The sequence below is a fragment of the Ciconia boyciana genome, chromosome 12 (genome assembly GCF_034638445.1).
Source record: "Ciconia boyciana chromosome 12, ASM3463844v1, whole genome shotgun sequence".
NCBI lineage: Eukaryota > Metazoa > Chordata > Aves > Ciconiiformes > Ciconiidae > Ciconia > Ciconia boyciana.
In genome coordinates, this window is record NC_132945.1 from 8,693,237 (window position 1) to 8,718,496 (window position 25,260).

General features: G+C 46.7%; 1 protein-coding gene across 2 annotated transcripts in view; it reads left to right on the forward strand.

The window, feature by feature from the left end:
• The first annotated feature begins 9,632 nt into the window (after positions 1-9,632).
• ARHGEF6 (Rac/Cdc42 guanine nucleotide exchange factor 6) overlaps positions 9,633-25,260 on the forward strand; it is a 35,348-nt gene continuing 19,720 nt past the window's right edge. Inside the window, exons 1-7 of one of the 2 annotated variants that reach the window (XM_072876817.1) lie at positions 9,633-9,786; positions 13,041-13,125; positions 18,014-18,141; positions 18,556-18,757; positions 21,385-21,455; positions 22,885-22,979; positions 24,539-24,634. In XM_072876817.1, the coding sequence (XP_072732918.1) occupies positions 18,559-18,757; positions 21,385-21,455; positions 22,885-22,979; positions 24,539-24,634 (461 nt within the window). In that variant the 5' untranslated portion in view covers positions 9,633-9,786; positions 13,041-13,125; positions 18,014-18,141; positions 18,556-18,558. Of the gene's footprint in view, positions 9,787-13,040; positions 13,126-18,013; positions 18,142-18,555; positions 18,758-21,384; positions 21,456-22,884; positions 22,980-24,538; positions 24,635-25,260 lie in introns of those variants that run through there. The other variant, XM_072876815.1, reaches the window with a different exon arrangement.

Sequence of the window (25,260 nt, forward strand, 5' to 3'; positions counted from 1 at the left end):
TTCTGTGGTAGACATAAACTGATCTCATGTAAACAATTAACACTCAGTTTATAATGAGTAGCTAAAGAAGGAAAAGCATGCATACCTTGTCTAGGGATTTAAAACTACCTTTGGGGTTTGGGATAAGAATATCACTTCAAACTTCAGCTATGGACTGCATATTCTAGGAGTAAGTCTGCCTGTGTGTAGCAGATGGGTAGAATTGCAGTAATTCCCAGGGCTAATAAATTTACTGTTAAACAAAAGCATTATGGGTTTGGGTTTTTTTTTTAATTAAAATAAAATATCTGTTACTCAGCAACACTTGCATGGTAGAAAAGATTACTAGTGTTACATAATTGATGGAGGTTTATTGTTACAAAGTGGTCTCAGTGAGTCTTCTGCAAGAAAAAGTAATATGCTGTAATATAAAGAGGCTTCTTTTTCAGCAGTAGCTTGTAGTCTGGGTACTGCTGTTCAGGCAAAAGGGGATCATCCTAACTAAAAGCTAATGCCAATATATGAGCAATCATACGAAAAAAGATGGATAACCTGCCTAAAATGCTAAATAATGAGAATGTACCACCAATGTAAATTAGACTCGGACTTCATTGAAAGTCTCTAGTTTAAATGTAAGGCATTGGTAGATTCTGCAGCAGAAAAATACTTCAGCGTTGTTCTTTATATTTGGTGTTTTCCCTCTATGCTGAAAAAACAAGCAAGTCACATATAAAAGTGAGTGACTTTGAGGAGAATCACTCTAGAATGTTTTCTGAACATCTGAATGCTCTTCTTAACTTAATCCTGTTACCGTGCTGTTACTGATGTATATGCCATCGGAGTCCTTTGATAATTGGGTATAGACCGCCCCCCCACCCCCCCTTTTACAATGTTTTTAAGTAATGCTGTGCTATATAGTCATCACTGGTGTAAATCAGGCTGCAAATAAAAGTGTACTTGTAACTTGGGAGTGGAGGTTGACTCTGCAAGAGATGATTGACAGTTCATTTGATTTGTTCCTGTCAGCAAATAACCAAAGTTGAAGTCTTTTCCAAAGACCAGACCAGAAACTGTTTCTTGCTTGGTGGCTATACCTTCATACCCTGGGTTTGCCACAGAATTAATATTGGTGTAGGGGTGGGTGAACAAGCTGGAACATTTTTAGATGGGTCCTTTCTGAAAGATGTAAGGTTGGCCTGGAGGTGGCTAATCAGAAATGCTTTAAATTTTGGGTGTTTCTGAATATGCATGTCTCCAGGTCTTTCAAGCAGTTGGTAAGTGTTCAAGATGTGGGAAGTATTTTCATTTAATTGTAGTTGCAACCATTAACATCTGCTTGGCTGCAAAACAGCTGCATGTGAAATAGTCATGAAACTAAACCTGCCTATCTACACAAAAAAAGGTTTGCTTCAGAGGAGGGAGTGGGTGAAGTACTCTTCTGTGTTCAGGTTTGTAACATTGAGTTTAACGAAGCAGATGTGTAATTTTGCTTGTGTTGAGATATTTCTCTTGCTCTTTACGTCAGAAACTGGTATGTTCTGATGAGGTGACTGAAATGGATGTCTTCCATACAGAAATGATTGTCCCCAGTAGATGAATGAGCATTAGCAGTTGTCTCGTCTACTACAGATTTGGGAAAAGAAAACGCAAGCTACGAAAGTGGAGGCTGCAAGTACTTGCTTCTACAAAATAATGTAGTGCTCATGAGAACTGGAAAAAGAAAAAAAACCAAAGTTCTTGTAATTAGTCATAAATTTGAAATGTTTTGCACAGATATAGATAGTTGTAGATGTACTTCACCAGATGGCAATGAGTTTTGTGATTTAGCTTCAGCCAGCTTTATCGTTCACACCGGCTGCAGCTATGTGTTACTAGTATTTCCACACAACAGAGAACTGGAACTCATCCCCATGTCCTCATAAAGGTCAAAAGTCTGTCTAACCCTGAAAGGGCAATTCTAGTTTCTTAGTGGTGGCTGTTAAAAATGATCCTTAACGTAGGTCCCAGTACCAGTCATAAGACCTGGGAAGTGGAGACACAAACCCATGCATATTTATTGTATATAATTTATCCTTTTGCTGTTCTATTTCTCCTTACCCTTTAAATTACTAGCCTAAGCAGTTTGAGAGTGCTGGTGTCTTGAAAACAGTTGGTTCAAGTAACAGGGTTAGGACTTGGCTCAGAGTATTGTCACTGAGAAATTCTGGTCTCTAGGGTAATTTGTTCCTGTTGTATTGCTTCAATCCATGATGCTCCAACTTCTTTGGCATCACAAACAGAATTGCTTCATTTTCCATCTGTTCTGCTGAAAAGACAGATAAGAAGAAAATGGCAAGATGACTGGACTGTTCTAAATCAATATGATCAGTAGTGATGGTTAGTACTGTCTCAGAGCAGGGTGAAAAACTGATACAACTCCATGCAATGGATCCTGAAGAGCTGGTGGAAAGGGACATTTTAATAGGACAAGTAAAATAGTTGGGAAGTTTCATTCTCAGCTTTGGATGACTTAAGTTTCTGAACTTTTTGAAGTTATCCAGATGTTTGTTTTGAGAGATCATCATCTTCTAAAAAACCATTTTGGATTATGCGTGCTCTTGTATAAAATAGTTGAAGAAACATTTTTTTCTACATACAGTGCATAATCAGAATTTATTTTCAAAAATCAGACCTTGAAAATAGAAAATTACTGTAAAAGGCAGTTCTAGTAACTAGGTTCGCCACATAAAGTTAAAAAAATGTTTGTTTAAAGTTAGTGTGATGTTTCCCCCCAGTCATCTTTAGTGTTAAGTTCAATTTTAATGCTGCAAATACCTCATTATTTACAGTACTAAAGACAAATTTACATCTACTTTTTTGGGCAATAGCTATAAGTTAAGACCGAGTTTACCAGATGATGGGATGCCAGCTGCCACAAGGAGGAAGGCACTAGGAAAGATCTTTTTGGTGGAAAAATTATCCACATAAAATACTACTATCTTCAATAATGTTGAAAATGTGTAGCTAAAGATCTGCTTGCACTGTCTGTCTTTAAAATAACAGAGCACTAGAAATTATTTTATTTAAAAAAAAAAAAGTTTCTTACCTTAGAGTAACGGTACTTCTGTTTCTTAAGATTTGGTGAGTTTCTGCGTTGAGCAAAAAAAAAAGTAGTTTCACACTTGAGCTCTGCAAGCAGCAGCAGAGGCAGGAAGATGTAATCACGGATGTGGGTTCCAGCAAGCTGCTGCACAGGAGAACTGCGCTGGTGGCAGAACTCCCCGCCATGAATCCAGAAGAACAAATTGTAACGTGGCTTATTTCATTAGGAGTTTTAAATTCCCCTAAGAAAATAGTAGATGATCCAGAAGAGTTCCTGAAAACTTCTCTGAAAGATGGAACTGTGCTTTGTAAACTCATTAATCGACTTCTTCCGGGATCTGCAGAAAAGGTAACTCTTTTAAGATGTGTTTTGCTAGCCTGAAACAGAGCACCGCTCAGTAAAATACTGTCCTGGTCATTTGAAGATATGGTTTTCTTTGGTAAGTACGATGAGCAAGGAACATCAGAGAGATGAATGTTTTACATTTCAGTTACTAGTTGTATCTAGTTGAGGGCAAAGTACGATTGTAGCTTTAGTTCTTTGATTTTGTCTCTACATCCAGAAAAAACCCCCGAAAGGTTGCAGTTGGCCGAGTTAACGTGTGTTCATTCAGTGGCAGGAAATACTGGGCCTACCAGAGATCAAAATATCTTGGTTTTGAATAGAAGGATATGCAGTTTGTATTTACATGAATATTAATTACAACTGTAAATATATTCACTCTTTCAGAACTCTTACTGTAAAATACTTTCTTAGTCAGGAAATACACTAGAGAAGCAGATTAGGTTAGGAATAAATAATAAACCTTGCATCCATGCCATTTTGAACTGTCCCAAGGCCAGCAAATCCATTGGTACTGAAGCCATTTAAGCCATGTGGGTACCTCCTATTACAGTTTTACAAGGCATATATTCAGACAGTCCAAGAGTGTGATAAGTAGCTGCAGGAGAAAAAAAGGGAAGGAGTCCAATGAGAGATAGGAAATGGCAACACAGAAGAGAAGCTGTTTAATTAAAAAAAACCCAGGTTCTCCACCCGGTAAAACGGGAGCCTTTATTTATTATGCAAAAATCAGTTTTGCTAGCTCCTTATCTTTTGCTTATGTGATGGTTGGGGGCAGTGTGTTCTTAAAGGTCATCAGTTTCCCACTGTCACTTAGGGCACTGTCATATGTTGACATTCAAAACAAGATGCCGACCATTTCGATGTATGCATCACTTCCTCCAGTGGCTCTTTCTTCCTGCTTCGACAGCTTGCCTGCCACCCCCATCCGCCCCCTTAAGAAGCTTCCCTAATTCAGTATAAAACGCACATGTCAATATTCTTGCAGGCCTTCTGAACAGAGGCTATATGGAAGGTAATGCAATAATCTCAGGGGATTTTCTTTCTTCAGTATTGCCTGGAGCCTAAAAATGAAGCTGATTGCATCAGTAATATTCAAGAGTTCTTGAAAGGCTGTGCGCTCCTTAAAGTGGAGGTAAGGCAACTTGGATCCTTTATTTTATTGTTGTAACATGCTTGTTTAATCAGCCTTCTGAAAGGAAGCTGGATACCAGAGGGACGAAATCGGTAGTCGTTCCTCATCTTTTGTATTATAACATAAATAAGAGCATGGGTAATTTAATATTCTATCTGGAGAATTTGGAAGCAGAGTGTATTGACTGTGAGCTTAACAGATTCCTTCTCGTCATTTGAGACAAACCTAAATGGTCAGGTAGAAATACGTGCAGCAATAATGAGAGGTCTGTCTAAACAGAGGTAAGCAGTGTGGACCTGTTTACATTTTTTTCATTATTAGAGAGAAGGGGTTGCAGGTTTTAGCCTTGCTTTAATATGAAGGTGAAATATTCTTAATATTGCAGTATTTTTCATCCCCTTGCAACTGTTGTATGAGATTCTGCCAAACACGTAACATTAAATAGATCCTTACACATGAAAGTAACCCTAATGAAGACAAAAGACACCTTCAGTGGCTATTCCTGATCCTGTCTATATGCTGATTCCTATGCTTAAGCATAGCTCATATTTGCAAGATCAGAGTCTAAATGAATCACTTAAGAGTTCAGCTAATTTTGCCATCAATTTTTTTACGAAGTGCATGTGGATTTAAAATTTAAAGGCTTTTGTATCACACTTAAATTCCTACAGTAAAAAAGAAAACTGTAACTAAGAGCTGTCACTGTCTCACTTGAAATATGCTCAACATTGTGGAAAAAGATATATTCTGAAGACAAATTCTGCCAGAAGCAGGGACAGCATGCTTGGGCATTACACAGAATATTCATGCACCACAGTGAGAAAAGTCCAACCCATGGTAGCTCTGTTCCTATGCTTTTCCTTTGAAGGTCTAAACAAGCAAAGAGCCTTTCTTCTCTTTAGAGCTTTTCAGCTAACCAGCATGAATGTTTGCTCATTCCAGAACTGCTTCACTAGCCTGTTGTTTCCCAGTAATGTATTTCTCAGAGCCTGCTGCAGCAGCCCAGTTTTAAGACCAGATATATATAGAATCACTGAAGGCCTATCACATCAGAATCAGTTGTTGCCAGTCTTCTGGTACTGACCATGTGATTTCCTCCATTTTTTCAGAGTTCATTTTTCTATTTGAAAACTAATCATAATGGTTGTGGTGGAAAATATTAAAAAATAGGAGTATTAAACAGCTAAAAGATAGGACAAGGGAACAGTCCTCAAATGTGCTTTAACTTCTCATAGTTTTGAAAGCCTGTTCTGCAATATTGCAGTCACATTCCACAGTTTTCAGATACTAGGAGCTAGCAACATTTTGTGTCCAGCTCTGGGTGTTGCTCTGATCCTCCCTGTGCCTTTTCTGCCTTGGTTTTAATTTAAGAAAAGGTTTCTGATTTTTTTCTTCTGATTTATAACTCCCTTAGTCTTTGAAACATTCTGACCCTTCAGTAACTTCCCTAGTGCTCGTGTGGTTGCCCCTGTCTTGGTTGCTGTGAAAGGAGACCTCAAAAGCTGAATAAAAGCTCAAATCTCTCAAGCTCAAGTTTAAATTTTGCAGCAAAATGCAAATGATTTCTTCTTATTTTTTGCCAAAATATTAAGTCATATTAGAATGCCAAGTGAAGACAGGAATTTTGCTTCTTCCTGGCTCCTCTCTGTAGCCTCAGGCAGAGGAATGCTCGAGGTAGGACAGCTGAGATGGTGGGCAAGACATGGCACAAGTCAGAGTGCTGATGCTTCCCTCTGGCTCTTCTCCTCCTGTATTGCCAGCTTTTCTGAGTGCTCTGAAGGCAAAGCCAGAGGAGACATGAAAACCTTCTGCCATCTGTTCCTTCTAAATCCTGCCCTGTTTGGACCCTCTTGGCAAAGAGGCTCTAAGAAGCACACCTATAGATGGTCCTCCCTCATGTCTGATGCTTAGTTTGCCTTGGGAAGGGCCACTGCCCTTCAGAGGGGGTTTCTCTGCAGCACATTTACTCTGAAAGCATGTTTGGGGCATCAGAACAGGCAGGGAACCTTCTGGTTCCAAGATCCGTCAGCAAGGAAGTTGCAGTGATCTGGTGGTGTGTCTAAGGAAGATGGGCATAGGATAGAAAATCTGTTTTGCTCCAGTAACCTAGCTTGAGAAAGGAGTAACATCAGGAAAGCTCTTGGCTTAATAGGTTTGAATTCCCTGACTGCCATCCTGCTGCTTACACAGATTTTGGATTTGACAACAAAACCCTAATGGTTCTGTCAAATTCTGCCCTTCTCCAAATGCCATAGAGAACTCTTGTTCTTAGCTATGAAGAAGTAGCCTGGGACTGGATCTGAGCCACTTCTCCTGTCTTGAGACTGACAAGTTCATGTTAAGGTCAGAGATTCTGTTCCTGTTGCAGACGTGAGCAGAAGAGGATGTTCTGAGGAAATTCAGAGCTCACAGCTTCTACTCTGGATACTGACCTGTACAAAAGGGCCTCATCCTGGGGAATCTCAAGCATGAAAAACTTCATACGTGACATTAGCATCCCATCATAGCATCCCATGGCTTCATTGTACTTTGCCAAAGCAGCGGCTACCCTCATACTATGCCTTAAATTTGTTTTTGTCGTAGAAATTTGTACAGCTGCCATTTGGAGCTGAATACATCCCTTCACTGAGCGTTGTTAGCGTGCAGGGAAGGTGATCAGTGTGGAAGGTAGGGTTTCCAACAGCATTCGGTTGAAACCCAAGTCCCACCTTCCACTGGACGGATACTGCTTGCCAGTCTCTTCCAGTGGGAGGGCATGTGAAGAGGTTACTCCTGCAGAACTACACATATGCACTTCCCTCCTACCCTTCCTCTTTGTTGTCCTGGTAACTCAATCTTAGGAAGTGGAGAAAAGGCACAGCAAGGCAAACAGCACCTTCTCCCATTTTACAGGAACAGTGAAAGATTTGGACCTAGTGGAAGGGAGGGAGAAGGACACTCCATGACCTTCCTGCTTTGAGGTGGCTCCGTTAAGTTGCAGCAGCTCTACAGGCTGGTGGTGTGAGCTGGAAGAGTCCATCTCATTGCAGGGTATAAATAACCAAAGTCTTCCTTAGCTTCAGGCCAGGACTGAAGCCTGCAAAGATTTGCTGCTTCAAATGTGTTAGTCCTAAAAAAGAAGGCAAGCAGGGGAATCAACACCTTCTAACTAGACAAGTGCTGTAATTAGGTGAAACAATGAGACTGTGTCTAAAATTTCCTAACTGCTTTTCAGTGCTAGAATTTGATCCAAGTAATGGGAATGTCTATCAGCCCAGTTCTGCTGAGACAGAGGACTGGGCAGAGGACGTGGGCACCTCTTTGTAGCTTAATTGTCCTTAGGGGATTCTTTGGTGGTTTGGACTGAGGAACAGTGCAGATGACCTGGCTGTGCTTCATTTACACTGTAGCTTCAACCTCTGAGCTGTGCATATGACCCAAGATCTGGTCCAGTGAGTGAGTACTGCTAAGGCAGTGACAGCTGGATACAAGCGGGTTGAGGTGGAAAGCAGAAGGCAAGAGGCTCAGGCCTGGTGGCCAGGTGGAGTCTAGTTTAGAATATACAGGGAAAAGATCATGAGTAAAGAGAAAAATCAGGCAGAAAGCTCCCGGCCTAGCTTGTTCTTGAGGGCACAAATGGGAACTGTTAGTCTTTGCTTTTGGTGTTGACACCACTGTGCAGGTAGTAACAGCAGCTCAATAGCTGAGTATCATTTACTGCTGAAGAAGCATAAGACCTTCATTCACCAGAAGCATTTTATTGCTAATACGACCACAAAACTTCTGGCAAGGGGCTGAATTTTGTGAACTAAGAATGGTATCTGCAAGATAAATCAATAGCTGGATTGAACCCGACTGGCCAGAACGATCATAGAGCATGCAGCGTGTTGTTGCCATCGTGGGCAGAACTGAAGCTATTTCTGCAGCTGGAGCTGCTTGCAACCTTCACCAACCTGTTTGTACTTGGATGGAGGTCTTGGGAAAGCAGATGAAAAATCATCACCCCCTTGGCTCCCCATCCATATGCTCCCAAAGCCTGCTCTGCTTTGGCTTCCCTCCTGGTTTCCTAGCTGGGTAATGTCAAAAGCAAAAGCTCCAGCCCAGCACCGACCAGTGCAAGCACTGGGGAATGGCTGTGTCTGAATTCAGAGGGACGCAGCGTCCCAGAGACCTCTGGCTCGCAGGTGGTGGGGGTGTCTCTGACACCCGTGTCCTTGCATGGGGTTGGGACCTACAGCTGGGCTTCAGCCTGGATGTCAGTACAGTGCTTCGTTCCCTTTCCACGCTGCAGCCTGCTGTTGCACTGAAGTGTCAGGGGATTTTCATGCTCCCCGCAGGAGAGTGTTCCCCAAACAGATGGGCACACACAGCAGAGGCACCGTGCTCGCCACGCCGAGGACTTGCTGTCTCTGAGAATTCACTGCCTCCACTGAACTGTGCCTCATCTACAGGCCTTTCTGCAGCATTTCCCTCCTTAGTGGTGCAAAACCGCTGTAACTACCATTTTCAATAGCCTGGATTTTCCTTTCCTTTCCCTTTCTTTTTTTCCCTTTCCCTTTCTTATTTCCCTTTCCCTTTTCCTTTCTTTTTTTCCCTTTCCCTTTCCCTTTCTTTTTTCCCTTTCCCTTTCTTTTTTCCCTTTCCCTTTCTTTTTTCCCTTTCCCTTTCCCTTTCTTTTTTCCCTTTCCCTTTCTTTTTTCCCTTTCCCTTTCTTTTTTCCCTTTCCCTTTCTTTTTTCCCTTTCCCTTTCTTTTTTCCCTTTCCCTTTCTTTTTTCCCTTTCCCTTTCTTTTTTCCCTTTCCCTTTCTTTTTTCCCTTTCCCTTTCTTTTTTCCCTTTCCCTTTCTCCTTTCCTCTTACCCCTCCTTCCTGATTTACTTTTTCTTTTTCCCTTTTCCCTCCCCTTTCTCTCCCCTTCCCTTCCCTGATTTACTTTTTCCCTTTCCCTCCCCGTCTTCCCTTCCCCATCTCCCTTTCCCCTTTGCCGCCCGCTTTCCCCCCTCTCCCCCCCTGGCCGCCCCAGGCCTCCCGCCCGCGGCCGGCGGAGGGAGCTGCGGCCGCACCGCCCGCCCGCGTCCCGCAGCGAGCGGCGGGGCGGAGCGGGGCGGCGGCGCCGCCTGTCACTTCCCCTTCCCCTTCCCCTTCCCTTCCCTTCCCCGCGCCGCGATCCGGCTCCGGGTCAGAGCCGCAGCGGCCGCCCCGCGGCCCGCAGCACCGCCCGCCGCCGCCGCCGCCATGCCCCGGGGCTGCGCGCCCGCCCGCCCGCCGCCGTGAGTACCGAGCGCGCCGCGGGCACCGGCACCGGGCGGGCCCCGCCGTGTCCCCGCCGCTGTGCCTGGCCCGGCCTCGCCGGCGTCCCCGTCCTCCGGCAGCCCCGCCGGGATCGCCGGGTGGTCCCCGCGGGCGTCCCCAGCCGGTCCTCGGGGGAGTTACCCCCACCGGGCAGCTCCCACGGGCGTCCCCGCTGAGCTCGCCAGAGGCGGAGCGCGGCCCGTTGCAGCCCAGAAGGCAAACCTGATTTTGGGGCTGGCTGGGGGCTGTGAAAGCGCCGCGGCACGGAGGCTGAGGGGTCCGAGAGCCGGCGCGGCGGGCTGCGCTCCGGGCGCCGGCGGGGAGGGCTGGCGCTGCGGCCGGAGGGACGCTCCCGGCCGCCGGCCTGTCTCCGGCTCGCCGGCTTTCGCAGAGCCGGCGGAGCCCGGCCGCGGCGCCGCTCCCGCTGGCGGCAGAGGCACGGCTGGAGGGCAGCAGCCGGGGTTAGCAGCGCCCGAAACGCCGGCGTCGCGGGCAGTCGGGGCGGGCGTGGGACGGTCTGGCTCCAGCCCTCATCCTCGGGTTTGGATGAAGGGTCGCGGTCGCGCCGAGCGTTGGGCATTGCGCCCAGCTTGAGGTTTGCCGGGGTTTTGTCTAACTGTGGAAGTAGTTTGTGCGGATAAAACAGCTCGGGCTCGAAACACAACCCGACTTCCCCTAACTTTTCTGCAGCTCCCATCCCGGTACTGGGATTTTGGGTGCTGATGACTTGCTAGACGCACCTGGGTTTGATTTTTCGTCCTTCCCGACAAGCTGGGTGCTCTTCTGGTCCCTGCCCTGTGAGCACGGGCCCCTCCTCACCTTCTCGCTGTCTTTCGGAGGAGGACTGGCAGTGCAGCAGTGCAGGTTTTCTCTCTCCCGGTGTGATGCCTGACAGCAGCCGGAGTGTTTCACCAAGGGGAGCTGCAGTCTGTCATTCTGAAAGTTGGAAAAGCATTTTAATGGAGATCCGCAGATGACAGCCGTAGATTTAAGCAGGGTTTTACTTATGTCCACCAGATCTTCCATGAGCTGAGAGTGAAAAAGTCGTTCCCCCCTCTATTTTTCTTCTGGCCTTACAGCTTGTCTTTTAGTTAGGAATGGAATTATGGGTGGATTGTGCTGGAAAAAGTAATTTTTAGCTCATAAATGAGGACTTTTCTGTATGGTGAATTTATTCTGGAACAAGCTGTAGAGTATATTTACATTACAGTAGCTGATCCAGAAGAGTTTTCCACATAGCTATGGTTCCACAGTAGCTATTCCAGACAATTTCTCCATGAAGAAAAGTCCTAAAAGTTATTGCTTGCTTTTGTGCTAGAATTTTTTGCATAACCCTCCCACCACCATTTCCCTCTGGACTTTGTCAGTCTGATGACTCTGAGCTTACAGCATTATTCTGTGCATTGAAGGATCAGGGATGTATTTTACTACTTTGGTCCTTTAAAAAATAAAAAAAGAGATGCCATTCATTCAAGGCAGGACTTGTTTTTCTGGACTCACTGAAGTGGAAGAAAAGGGTATGACTGAGAAAATGACACACCAGAGAGATGCACGCAGACATCCCAGCCTCGCTGTTTACTTTCCTCTTCTGCTTGGCAGGAGGGTGAAGGCTTGTTACTGTAATGTTGCATCCTCCAGTGACTGCCAACAGGGTCAGCGCACGCCTGGGCTCTCCGTTACCACCTCCCTTTCCACGGAGACACTGATGTCGCTGCTTAGGGCTGGAGGCGATGCTCAGATAGCACTGGCTGCAATTGCAAGGCAGGAAAACTAGTTCACGCACCAGCTGGCAGAGGGGAAGGGGTCTGCGTGGTCCAAAGGAGCAAACCCAAGCGAGCGTGGGCGATAAATCAGCTCGGAAGCAGCCCAAGGTGGGTGGGGATGTCCCTGAAATGTGCAGAGCGGTAGATGCGATCGGAGCTGTGGAGCTACTGATTTTAATATTTGTAATGACGGCTGTTCCCCCTCTAAGCATGGATTACATTTCTTTAGGGTAAAGCCTTTCTCCCAGTATTGAGTGGCTGAGTCAGTTTTTAAATATATTCTTAACAAAGAGCAGCCTTTGTACTGACTGTGTTGGACTTTGTTGCTGCACTGATTTGTCTGTCAAGGGGAAGAGATGCCGCGAGCATCCAGGGCTGCGGAAGAGGCCAGTCCCCTTCCTATTTGAAATATGCCAAGCATACTCAAGGAGCTATATATGGAAAGCAAGAAAGGGCCATCTTAAAGGGCAGTACTACCCTGAAGGTAATTAAGGCTCATTGTACTTGTTTAGCAGGATACACTCTTCAGTGCGTTGGAAGCGTTTGTAAGTAGATGGTGTCTGCCAGGAGAGCTTTAAAATCATCTTTCCTGTTCATTGGATTTGCAGATCTGTGGTCTCCATCTGCAAGACAACGTGTATTTGGGGATTAGCAGATGGTGCCTTGGTGGTACCAATAACGGGGGCTTCTTGTATCTCTTATCTGTGCTTCATTAATGGTAGGATTTGTACAGTCTGTATGAACTTGAGGGCATTTCTCAGGTGTTAGAGGGGATGGCAGTGTTTTGGAAACTCAGATTGCCCCTCGTTGTGCTGGTGGTGATTTCTGAAGGGCTGGGTGTACAAGGCCCAGGTTACCAGTCATAGAAAATAAGCCCTTGCTGACTATGTATATCTGTTTTGCCGTTGAGGCTTAGCAACACAAAATTCTTTAGAGTGGAATTTTTGCACATGAAGTAACTGGTTTTGTCTTCCTGTAAAAAAAAAAAAGTAAATGTATTCTATATGCCATATTGCAATAGCAGAAAATTCTGTGTGTTTGTTTCTTCTGCTGTGGAAAATATGTGTGTGTATATATACATATATATGTACAGCCTCAATCTCTTCAGCTTTTGATAGCAAAAATAGCAGCAAAATCTTTCCTTCCCTCAAGGCAAGCAATAACCTTCTCCGTGATTTTCTGAGGAGTCCCTTCTCTGCAGACAGCACCGATTTCTTCCTTCCCTGTCCCCAGTGTTACGCTCCAAATGCTGGTGGGTCCCCCTGCCCTTCCCACGCTGCCTGCCACCGGCACCCCAGGAATTCACTCGCTATAGAGGAAATGGGACTCGTCAGCCCTGAATAAACACCCTACCCCTGCGGGGACATACCGGCTACTTAATCCTCACTGTCACCCTCTAGAAACGTGGGCTGCTCAGATGGCCGGAGTGAGATGTTTCGGGCTCAACTGACCGAGTTCCTCTTTTGCAGGTGTTTGATCCACATGATTTGTACACCGGAGAACAGTTCTCCAAGGTCTTGAGTACATTAACAGCTGTAAATAAAGCTACCGAAGGTAAGAAAGGTTTTTTTCTGTTGTCTTTTCAAATTCTGTCTTGTGTATGCTGGGGTGTTTGTTGTTTTTTTTTTTTTTTTGTAATTCCTCGTTTATGATGATTTCTGGAGGCTTGGCAAATTGTGCTGCCAGCACCGATGCCTGATGCTGGACGGTGGAATCGGCATTTCATGCTTCTACCAACTCTGGGTTTAGATGTGGCATTTCAGAGTTGCTGTATGCATTTTGCAGAGCTTGATTATCGCTTTACCACTAAGGGACCTCTGCTCAGTTTTGACAGTACTAAGGGACCTCAAATTAGGTCATTGTAAAGGAGCCTCGATGTAAATGAGCATGCACCTCCCAAAATGCAAATGTCAGATTTTAAAGAGCGTGTTTTAAAGTCAAAGAGAAAAACAGATCTATCTGCATAATATCTTTACTGAATGTCAAAACAAACATTGTTGCCAGATGCTCAGTCAATTTTATTGATGTTTCTCTCTCTCCTCTCCCTGGGTCCATGGAGTAGGATCCCGGATTTGGGAATCAAGCTGATGGCTTGTCCTCCCTCCCCGGGTGCAGGAGCAGGCTGCTGAAGCAAAGCGAATCAGCTCCTCTTGCTTCCATCCCAAATATGTAGCTGTTCCCTACGAGCTGCTTTAAACTGATATTCAGTCACACAGGCTGTGAAAGGAGAAGTTCAACGGGGAGGATGATTATGGCATTACGGACGATTATGGTGCTCTGGGGAGGGGTGAGAGGACCAGGGTCTCTTTGCTGAGGGGCTGAGGGGCAGGTCTGTGCTGAGCTGGAAAGAATTTGCGGGATGGAAAGTGTTTATGGCCCCTGTCATGCAAGCGGATTTGCACAGAGTCCTGCACACCCACCAAAATCTAGCACCAGGAGGAGAGTTTGATTTCCCTGTTGCAGATTACATTTTAGGCGATTAAAAGGAGAAAAATTCAAAACCCAAACCCACAATTTTCCTTTCATGGGAAGGTTTTTCTGTTGACTTACTGCGTTTTGCCTCGATTTGGTTTGTGGTGGTTTTCTCAGTTGTTTCATTTCTCTTTCAACTGAGTTTTTACTTTTGCGTTCTCTTCTGCTAGTACAGAAGCTGCTCGGGTGTTCAATGAAACAACCTCATTGCTGGGACTGGACCCTCTCTTCCTTATTTCCTCTTCTCTGTTCTGTTCTGATGCAATGCTTTATAAAATCATATATTAAAAAATATATACCATATTTATACGCTGTATAAACTATTGTGTATTGTATTATAATGTATATATTATATAAACAGCAACATATATATAATAATATATAATGTATAATAATAATATATATGTGTGTACACACATACGTATACAGGTATAATGCTACTCTGAAGAAATTCAGGTTCTTAGGCTGCCTTTCTGCAGCCAGCACTCAGTTCTGCCACCAGCTCGCTCCCTAGAAGTCAGTGATGGTAATTCAGGATCAGCACATCTCCTGACAGCCTCTTACCGCTCCATTAAATGGCAGCGCCCGGTGACCCCGTGTAGAAAGCTCTTGCAGTTCAATATGATGTGGGATATAAAATGCAAGTTACCAAGACCAGGAGTAGCCTTTGCGAACGCTGTCATTATGGTTGACGTTAGCTTCGTTATTCTGAAAGCAAAAAGAGTGAGAAACTTTCCTGCCTCTGTGCTTGCCTGTTGCTGGACCGGAGCGGTGTGATGGGGTGTGTGCTGATGGGGCGGCGAGGCTGCAGTGTCGTTGTCACAGCAGTCCCCTTATTTACAGCCCCAACTCGCTTCTTGCAGCCACCTGTGTCCCAGCTCAGTCCGTGCAGTCACTGGGTGAGGGTCGGGGCTTTGCTGTCGAATAGTTTCTATCACACGTTACCGACGGGGCTATAGGGAAGCTGGAGTCCTCTTGGTTTCATGGCAAACATCTGTTTGAACATATGCTTTCTCCGTTTAAATGTTAAAAAGCACAATGCCCGAGATATAATTAGCTGCTCAGGCAGAGAGCACCCTTGGGAAAAGTACAGGGTAAAATAAATACATGTCTAAAACATTTGCTTTTTGGTGGCTTGGCCAAGTTCCTGAGAAGCAAGAGCCTGTGTCCTACAAACCACCACTGCAGATGGTCCGGTTTGTCCATCTCGCCAGAGGCCAAGGGCTGAATGGAACATCAGGACAAGCCTGGTACCGGCTACTGCAGTTCCTGCTATGGCCAGGGCTCCGGCATGCCTGCACATCCCGACACCCGCAGAGCTGCTGCATCCCGACGCTCTTGTCGGAGGCAGAGGGAAGTAGGTGACAGCTAAGGCAATGTGGGAATGTGTTTCTCAGCATCCATTTGAAGTCCAAATCCTTGTGTCTTCGTGGATCTTGTTATGCAAATAACTAGAGGCTTTGTTTGTAGCGGATAAACTCAGAGTTCAGCAGCTGTCCATCAGATAACAGCAATACAGAGCTTGAGGCTTTTATCTGAAAGAGAGGGCAAGGGAGGAAAACCAGCTGTGCTGGATCAGGCGAGGCTCATCTGCCAAAAATAGTGTAGGAATGTGAGCAGAAAACCCAGCTATTTTAACCATAGTTTAAGCAACATATGGCAGCAGTGTTCCATGCTGGACCAGGCATAAAATAGGACGCTGTCATGATGCAATATAAATGATACACTTCCTTGCCAAACTGTCAAAGTCAGTTTTACATTTGTTTCTAGGTTGCTGCAGATATTTATAAAAGCTTTGGGAGACTGGGAGGGGCAGGGAGAAGCATAAAATCTACAGTAACCGAGTCATTTCCGTGGGACTGTTGCTGATGGCTTGAATAAGCGGAGAAGTCTGGACTCGCGGTTTACGCACTCCCTTTTTAGAAGGAATCAGGGAAAGAACATCTCACGCTGGCAGCCAGCCACCCCTCCTGGCCTGTGAGTCGCCGGGAGCAGCCGAAACCGCTCCTGCTCAAATATCAGGATGCTTCAGAGAAAAAAAAACACTCCGTGTTTGCCAAGTGGGTTTTCCATGTGGAGGGGTTTTGCTGTTGTTGCAGACCAGGGAGCTGGGAATTCACCATGTGGTCGTCAGGCAGTTGTGTAACGAGCAGGGCAAGACAGAAAACTGACTCACTGACAGCACACGAGATTTACCGTGAATGTTGTCCATCGCTGGAGCATGGACCGGGCGGACTGGTTGCCGTGCGTATGGTATGGTCGGGGGTTTGTAAGGCAGCGGCGCCTGGAAGTCATAGTCACGGATCTGGTCCCCGTTGTGCAAGGCACTGGAGAAAGACAAAGCAAGTCCATTCTCCAAGAGCTCACAGTTTGTGTTGCTCCAGGTCCAATCTAAGGATGAGGTATTTTTCTATTGAAACAAAAATCCTCTGGGGAGAATAAAAGCCCAGCTGAGTTCCTGTAACTTCCACCAAACTTCCCCTTCAGAATTATTTTTCCATGTTGACATTCAGACTGGAGGAGAATGGGGGCACAGCCGTCTTAGAGTTTGTGTTTTCTGATTCCTGCGCATGCTTGGTGGCTTGATCACCCTCTCCTCTTGCAGTGTTTTCAAAGAAGAACTCCAAACGTTATCCAGGGGACTTGCACACCCAGCACAGTGATGTCTGCAGACTGCAGACTGCTCTTCTCAGTTCTCCTTTTGAGGTCCATGGGCATGCTAGGTCCACACTGCAGGTGGAAAACAGCAGCTCTGGGATACAGAAATGTTCTTAAATCCAAAAAGAAGCTACAAGGCAAATCTCAAAAGTACTTCACAGTTTACTGAAATGATAATGTCTGCCATTGCTTCATTTGAGCACCATGGCACATAGAAAGGAGGTGATCTGAGGGTTGTCCCACGGTGTGATATGAGGTACAGTAGCAGAGAAGTACTGGGAATTACTGCGTGGCTTGAAACCCATGTTTTTACTGCTCCGCAGCATCCAAGCAGGATTCTGGGGCTGAGAGCTGCGAGGTCCTGCAGGAGCTGGGACTGCTCTTGGTGACGAGGCCACTGACTCAATCTCAGCACAGGGCAGTTGTGACCGGGAAACTCTTTACCCTCTGGCAAGTTTTTCGGTATTAATATAGAAACAAATCACTAATCGTGAAAAATAGATAGGTGCCAGAGCAGCAGGATTATTTCCAGCATCAGGCAGGTGGTGTCAGGAACAAGCCCAGAGACTACTTTGCAAAGCGAGGAGCTTCGAGCGTGTGAAGGAGGCAACTCCAAGAGCTGCTGGAACAGTCTGAGCCTTTCCGTGGGCTGCCAGTCTCCTGGGGGTGACACTCCTGTCCTTCTGCAGCGCGGTCTGAATCCCTCTCTCACATGGTAATGGCAACAGTCCACAAACAGTAATCAAAATTGTGCCTAGCCTCTTTCAGCTGTATAATGAACCCAGAAGGACTTATCTAAATAGAGAAGCGATTGTGTTGACCAGCTGTTCAGCATTCTTCCCCACTCAGCAGGGAAACCCACGCTGCAGCTGCAGAGGTGACCTAAGAGCACTCACTTGCGAGCTAAACTTTGAAACACCTTCAACAGTGCTTACTCAGATCCCAGAAACATTCCCCGTTGGGCAGCATTGGGCTGTTATTCTATTTTTCTACATTTTTAAGGGGGATTTCAAAAACATACTGTGATCGGATGTGTGGCTGCAGAGCTGGCATAACCTAGGAGTGCATTGGGATGCAATTCAACCTCTTCCATCATGGAAGGGTTAACCCAGCCCAGCAAAACCATCCTCACTGTTGACTAGGAGTACCCACACGGGAGATGCAGTGCACTTGCTATTCTGCTCTGATAGATGCTCCTTCAACTATTGTGCCTGTTCTTGTTTCCTTTACAGGCTTTAGTCTTTGCTTTGCTGTGATGCAGAGGGATGGTGGACAGTTGGGTAAAACTCAGATGTTGTTTTTGCCTCACCAGATCAGCCGTCAAAAGGACCATGTTCACATCTATCATCTCTTAGCTCTGCAGCTGGAGGTCCCCAGGCTGACTCCAACGGCACAGCTTCACAGTCAGCGAGGGTGTTAAGGAGGCAGTCCAAGCCTGTGGTATCGTTTATTTAACATCTCTTCGAGGGTTTGATGGCTGGGGGTAGAGGGGTATGAGTGGTACCTCTGGGTCAAGCACGCCAGGGAGGCTTGTTCTCGCTCGATCTCCATCATGGCTTTGCTGCCCTGGCTGGAGAGAGTCTCATGGCTTCTCCAGACTGCGGTGCTCCTCTCTGTGACATGAGAAGAGTGATTCTTATCTGCCCTCCATTGCACTGTGAAACTAAATTAATGCTTGGGAGGGACTTTGTGGTCCTCTGGCAGGAGCGCTTACACAAAAGCAAGACGTTATTGCTGTTATAAAGAGCAATACTGAAAAAACAGCTGTCACAACAAAGAAGAACAATAGCTTGTCCTAGTGGCTTCTGCTTTTTTGGACTATTTACTGATGTTTTTCCATGTTTCTTTCCTTAGGAGATGACCGAGAATGGCAGTCATCAGCTGGTGGTAAAGGCCAGGTTCAATTTTAAGCAGACCAATGAGGATGAACTCTCCGTTAACAAAGGAGACATTATTTATGTCACCCGCGTTGAAGAAGGGGGCTGGTGGGAAGGGACCTTGAATGGAAAAACAGGCTGGTTCCCAAGCAACTACGTCAGAGAAATCAAATCCACCGGTAAGCAAATTGCTTTCAAGGGCTGATTGAATGACAGCAGTATAATGCGGTGTAGATCCTTGTGCCTTTGGGAAATTGCTGCTATTTATTAAGGACCGTTTCTGTCCTTAAAGCAGGAGGGCTAATGGAAAGATGAACGAGGCCAGAAGGGTAAAGCCTAGTCTTTCACATGAGTTGTTTGAGAGCTGCTCTGCCCTCTTCCCCAGCGCATCTTGCTTTTCTATTGTTCCCCCAAGCCCCAGCAGCGCGGGAGCGGGGACGTCGCCAGAGGACGAGGCCAGAGATGGCTGCCTGGGTCCCCTTTGTCCTGGGGAGCTGCCAGGTTGTTCCAGTGTCTGAGCACAGAATTAGTTTTTTGTTAGAGACCTCGGTCAGGCAATGTATTTGTGTTTCGTCCTGCCATTTCTGGCAGCGGTGGAATGGATGCTCACGGTTGCAGTGAGGAAACCAACAAAAACTACATGGCCACAGGGAACAGTCCCCTGGTTTTGTCCATAGTGATGGCTGATTTCGCATAGTACATTTCCCCCCAGATGCATCTTCTGCTGCGATATTGAGAAAGGAAGAGGGAGGGGATGATCCATCTGATGACATCTGCCTCTACTGAGCTTTGTCTTGAGTGTCCTTAACATTTTCTGCGATGTGATTTTAACCAGATGTGGGGTGGTGATGACATGAAGCATGCCCCTGGCTAACTGCCCTGGAGTGTTACATATCCATTCAAGCAGCTCACCCTGTTGTGCTTCCGAGGCCATTGTGTGACAATAAACTTGTTTTTTTACAAAATACAACTTTAATTCCTTAATGTGCCTTGAGGGCTTACTCTAGACAGTGACCTGTTGTGTGCTCGGTGCTGGTGTTATGGCTTAGGATCAGCCCTGGCCTTAAACGCCATGAGCCATCAAGAGTGGTCTGCAAAGTGGCTGCAAAGTGTACAATCCTTGTTAGACATCCTTGCTCCCACACCTGCAAGCAAAAAAAGCAAAGGAGGGAAGAATAAAATTAATGAGTGAGTGTTCAGAATTAGGCCAGTTTTTATTTAATTCTAAATGAAAAAATCACAGTTAGGATATCTCATCTCCCACTGTTACCCTCTGGGAAATGATGTGTGAGCTGGAGCAGGACGTTGCAGCAGAGATTGAAAGCTTGTCTGGCACAACCCAGGAATCACTAATTAAGTCAGTGAGTGGAGAAGAGAGATGTTTTTTAAAAAAGGAAAGCAAACTTCAGTCCCGTGGGGAAAATCAGATGGGAGCTGCCTGAAATAATGGCACCTCATTGAAGCGAAGGACAAGTCTCCCATTGATCCTGATGTAGGAGCCCATCCAATTTTTTTATCTGCAGAGCTTTTCCCTCCAGATCCTCTCTCCAGCACCCATTTCACATGGGAGGAGAGTTCGTTCCCCTGGTCTCTGCTTGCTCAGGACACGCGGCTGTATTGCAAATGATGGATGCAGGGACCGTCAGCTAACCCTCTCCTGCCCCAGGACCGCTGCCTGGGGGCTGCAGCCCACAGGGACCCTCGCTGCAAGCCAGCGGGAGCTGCTTTCCTCACCTGCAAAGTGTGAGACTTGTCACTAAATGGGAGTGTCTGTACTTCCACTGTGTCCTAAGTGTGCCTTTTGGGTGGAAATAACTAGTTGTGCGGAGCAAAGCTCCTCCAAGCCTTTAAATGAGGCACAGAGCTCCCGGCTGGAAGTGACAGGAAACTCTACGACGGCAATAATTAGACAATACATCAAGCTGCGGTTTCCAGGGGCTACATTTATCAATTTCAAGCTTCTCCCCTGCTGTCGGTGTGAAAGTAATTGCCTTCTGTGAGCGATTGCAGGGAGAAAGGAGAGACGGGTGCTCTGCACGGCACACAGCCGTTTCAGTACGAGGTGTGCGGTGTGGCCGGGGCCGGCGGTGCAGCCTTGCACTGACGACCTCTCCCAGTCCGGAGGGGTAACGGTGCCGCTGTGGTGCTGGGAGAGCTGGCAAAGCCGTGCTGCTGGCAGGGAATGGGCTTCTCTAGCGAAGGAAGAATGGAGCAGAGACTTGTGTGTGTGTGTGCATGTGTGTACCACGCTGGAGGCATCCGCAGGGATTGAGCAAACGCACAAGAAGATGAGAATTGACTTCCAGGTTTGTGTGAGCTTTTTATTCAAATCTACCTTCATTCAAGAAGGATTTTGCATCACAAATGACTGGGGGTCGGGGTTCAGCATATTGATTGTTGTTGGCTTCAAGTGCCTTGTGAATCACCTGGAACAAATCGCTGGATCCAGCATTTCTGATAGACACCCAGTTTTATAACCCGAATTTTGTGGGCCGGGTGAAGCCATGGTGTAGCTCCAAACAGTGCCAGACACTGGGCTGCTGCCAGGGATTGCAGAGCAAACCTGTAAGTTAGCTGGCAGAGGCTGCGCGGTGCTTCTGGTGTGACTCGCTCGGCTGCCTTCGGTGTCGTGCACGCCTTCAGCTTGCTCCTGTTTTTTCTGAAGCAGGCAAACAAACCCTGCAAGTGAAGTTTTGTGTTCACAGAGGTGAAGTTATGTTTGCTGGACATGATGCGGCAGTGACTTTTCCTGCTGGAATAATGAGAGCTGTGCACTGTAATTTATTGATGTATTTTTTTTGTACAGATAAACCACTCTCTCCCAAAGCACTAAAAGGACTTGAAAGCACTCAGCTGACAAAGAATTATTACCCTGTGGTAAGTTTTAAAGTGCTGATCGTACATTTTAATAAGTAGCATATTATTAATCTTCTGAACTGGCTCCTTCCTTTAGAAATCATTGAAGCGATTTGTAACAATTGGGGATGCGACTCTGTATTTAAATGCTGCTGTTGCCATTTCCTTGATTCAGGGCTGTCGAGACAATAAACCACAAATGGAAGTTGCTGCAAGATGTCAAAAGGAGAGACTCAAAGTAGGCGACTGAGATAACATAGCAGAGGTGGCAGCTTTGAGACCAGTGTTGGGAATAAGGCACGATGTCTCTGGTCCATTCCGTGCCATTGACTGCCGGCTGTGTCCCGTTGATAAAGATGGGGAGATAACGTCATGGTGTGAAGCAAGCCAAATTAGGGCTCTGATCCAGGATCCCTTTCTTGGGTTTGGCTGGAGATGTTGCACCCCGAGCTGCCTGCCCTGTGCCTCTGCCAGCAGCTGCAGCCCTCGGAGAAGGGGCAGCCGCCGCAGCTCACAGCCTGGCTTGTTAACTGGGCTTGGCTTTGGAGCTGGTCAGCGTGCCAGGCTATGAACTGTGGCTGCAGAAGGGGTGGAGAAACATCACCACCTCTACCGTCTTGGTACTGGAGCAATGATGTCTGGCAAGGGGGGGCAGGTACCTTCCTGCTGTGTCCAGGCTAGAGTGAGCCCTGCGGTGTAAGAGAGATAAAATGTCTGCATGTGAACGTCCCTGGCTCTCGGTGCCAGAGGTGAAACGTGATCATCAGCAAGTCTAAATATATTTCAAGCAAAGCAAAGCAGAAACAATACGTCCAGAGAGTTGGGAACCACCTCCACTGTCTCCAAAGCTCATCCACACTGAGAAACTTGAGTGCTAATTGGGAGTGTGCAGGCAGTGGGTTTGCCTACCCTGCTGCCAGAGACGAATTGGCTGCTGAAATGGATTAGCGGGACCAAACCCAACTCAGCACGTCCTTGAAGTGGCAACTGAGCTGTGCCCTGGCTTGAGCTGCCGCAGGAGCCGTCCTTGGTCCGGCCACTGTTGCATTTAAATCGTTGCCTGCCTTTGTGCAAGCGGTGCTCCCAGGACGCATGCACAAATCATTTGTTTGCATACCTTGGCAGCCAGTTATGCATGCAGGGTTAGGCATGAGCCTCTCAGGGGTCAAATACTAAACTCAGGTCTGAACTGACGTTGTCTTCATGCTTTGCCAGAGAAGAAGGAGCAGCCCTTAACACCTGCTTTCCAGGCCTCCCCCAGTTTGCAAAGTAAAATCCTGAAATTGGACCCCCCAGGGCTTTCCTGAGCCTTCTGGGTTCTGCATTAACAAATGTAATTTATGGACTTAAAATACACTTCCATGCTATTCCACACTTGGAAGCTGATGTCATGTTCCTTTGACTAATCGCTAGTACTAAGATCTACTCAGTGCTCTGTCTCTCACCCTAGGTGTTGCAAAATATTCTGGAAACAGAACGAGATTATGCGAAGGAACTACAGTCACTTCTGGGAACTTACTTAAGACCCCTCCAGTCTTATGATAAGTAAGATATAAGGGCATCTGAGGTGGAGAGAACCCTGTAAAATCGACTGCAGTTCATTACTTTCCTGCTTCATGAATGTTTAGGGACTGTTACTGCTCTTCTTGTAAAGCCTCACAGCTTCTCTGTGAACCAGAAAAACACCCCACGTTGTACAGGTTTCTGCTCTTTCCTGTTCCTCAGGGGTCACGCAGGCATTCGGCTGTGTTAGAGATGGGCGTTTCCATCTGGTAGAGGGCTGGCTGTTACAACCCATCTGCAAACTTGTGTGTGGCTCTCCCGGCATGCATGTTTCCCGGCGGTATGCCTTGCATGGCTTCTCCCCTTGTAATTTGCCTTGTGACTTCTCAGCCCCAAGTGGCATCTCCTAGTCATCTCTTCATTTCACGCGCAACGACACGTATTCTCTGCGGTTAGATTGCCTCTCGCTAAATCCAAACTGCTGCTGAGCAAGAAGTGACTCCCCTGCCTCCCCGTCTGCGCAGCCATCAGCTTTAAGTACCTCCATGCTTGGGAAGAGCATGCTTCCATCCCTTACAGCCTGAGCAACTCCAGGGAGACTGGGGGACTTTGTCAGGGCTTACCTGCGGAAATAAGCCGATGTGTTTTCCATCCGTGCTGGCGAGTGTGGTGCCAGAGGCAGCACATGCCGTCCTGTCCTTACCCAGGCAGTGACAGCCAGCGTGCTGGTGCCTCTCAACAGATTCCTGTCGATAGTTTCACCCTGCATAAAAGACCCAGTGTGGTTGACTTCACCTCCTGCTTATTGCTTCAGCTTTACAGTTGTCTCTTCCGAACAGTACCAGCTCAGCGACCCCATCCGTACGGCTGCGTTTGGGGCCAGGGTCCCTCCAGCTGAGCACACTGCAGGAGGACCGGGCAGCCCTGGGGCATCACGGGTGGAGGGCAGATGTTTAGACATTGTCTAGTCCAGAGAGATGGGAGAGTGGTGTCTTAAGACCTTTGTACTTAAATCTCTCCTTCCTTCCCTGTATCTTCGCGTGGGATATATTCAGCTGTGAAGATTTCTCATGCTCTCAGCCTTGGCGTTAAGCAAATGGTTTAAATGAGGGTGGTATGAGAGTGACTCTGAGGATGACAGAAGCAGACACATTAGTTTTGGCTAGGAAAAATCCAACCTTGCTCAGGGAACAAAACAACCCCTACCCGAGGGGCTGCTCTATAGGACCCTCCTCCTGTAGGGAAACCCACAGCATGAATCCCTGAAGACAAAGCTGTCCCTGTGTCTGTGCACACATCTCCTTCCCCACCCCTGGCTGAAATCCCATCTGTCTGTGTCTATTAGAGCGCTAAACATCTGAGAAGATCAGTGTGATTAAGTGATTAAAATCCAATTAAGATAATCCTTGACAGCAGACATCTTCTCTGGGAGGCTGTGGTATGTAGCTCACAGATCATGGATTTTGTTTTCCCATGTCTGATGGTGTATCTGGGGAAAGAGAAATTCTTGGGTGTTTTTGGAAGGACTACTTACAGATACCGTGGGGGTACTCCTGAAAGCAACATCTCTTTGGTGCTAATCGGCGATTTGACTCTTCTAGGCTCAGCGCTGTGGACATTGCGTCATTGCTGGGAAACGTGGAAGAAATCTCTGCGTTTCAGCAAACACTGAACCAAGCCTTGGAAGAAGTTGCAAAGTAAGCTTGTGCCATAGTGTTGAGGGTGCTAAGCTATTAAACTGCAGCTAAAAGTAATAGAAAGACACGTTCATTGATGTTCCTCCTGGCTGCTGTCTTAGACTTGTTAAATATAGAAGAAAATAACAGGATTGAAGAAAGGCAACAGGTAGTGCTTTGGCAGGAAGGAAGGTAGAAGAAACTGTGACATTTCTACTGTTAAGGCATTTGCTGAATGAGAGTGTCACTAGATCTGACATGGAAGTGTCACTAGACCAAAGGTGCAGACACGTGGGAGATCTGGCAGGCATGAAGATGGAGATTGCCAGGGAGCAAACGGCAAATTCTTGGAGGTAATAATTTCCCGCGGGGAGGCTGGCACATGTGTTCAGTCTTAGCCCAGCCTCTCCTTTCAAAGGGCTGAAAAGAGATGGGGAAAAGACTGAATATTGGAAGTGTATTCAGGCTGTGGCTTCCCTGTCTTTCTCCATCTCCTCTCTCATATTCATGGGCAGCCCAGACAGTGGGAGCACCCCTCCATTGCACCCAGTGCTTTCCAGCACATCCTCATCAGCTGCAGTGGGCTACGGCACCCCAGCTGCAGCCCTGCTGGTGGGACAGGACAGGCTGGGTCACACCTTGTCCTG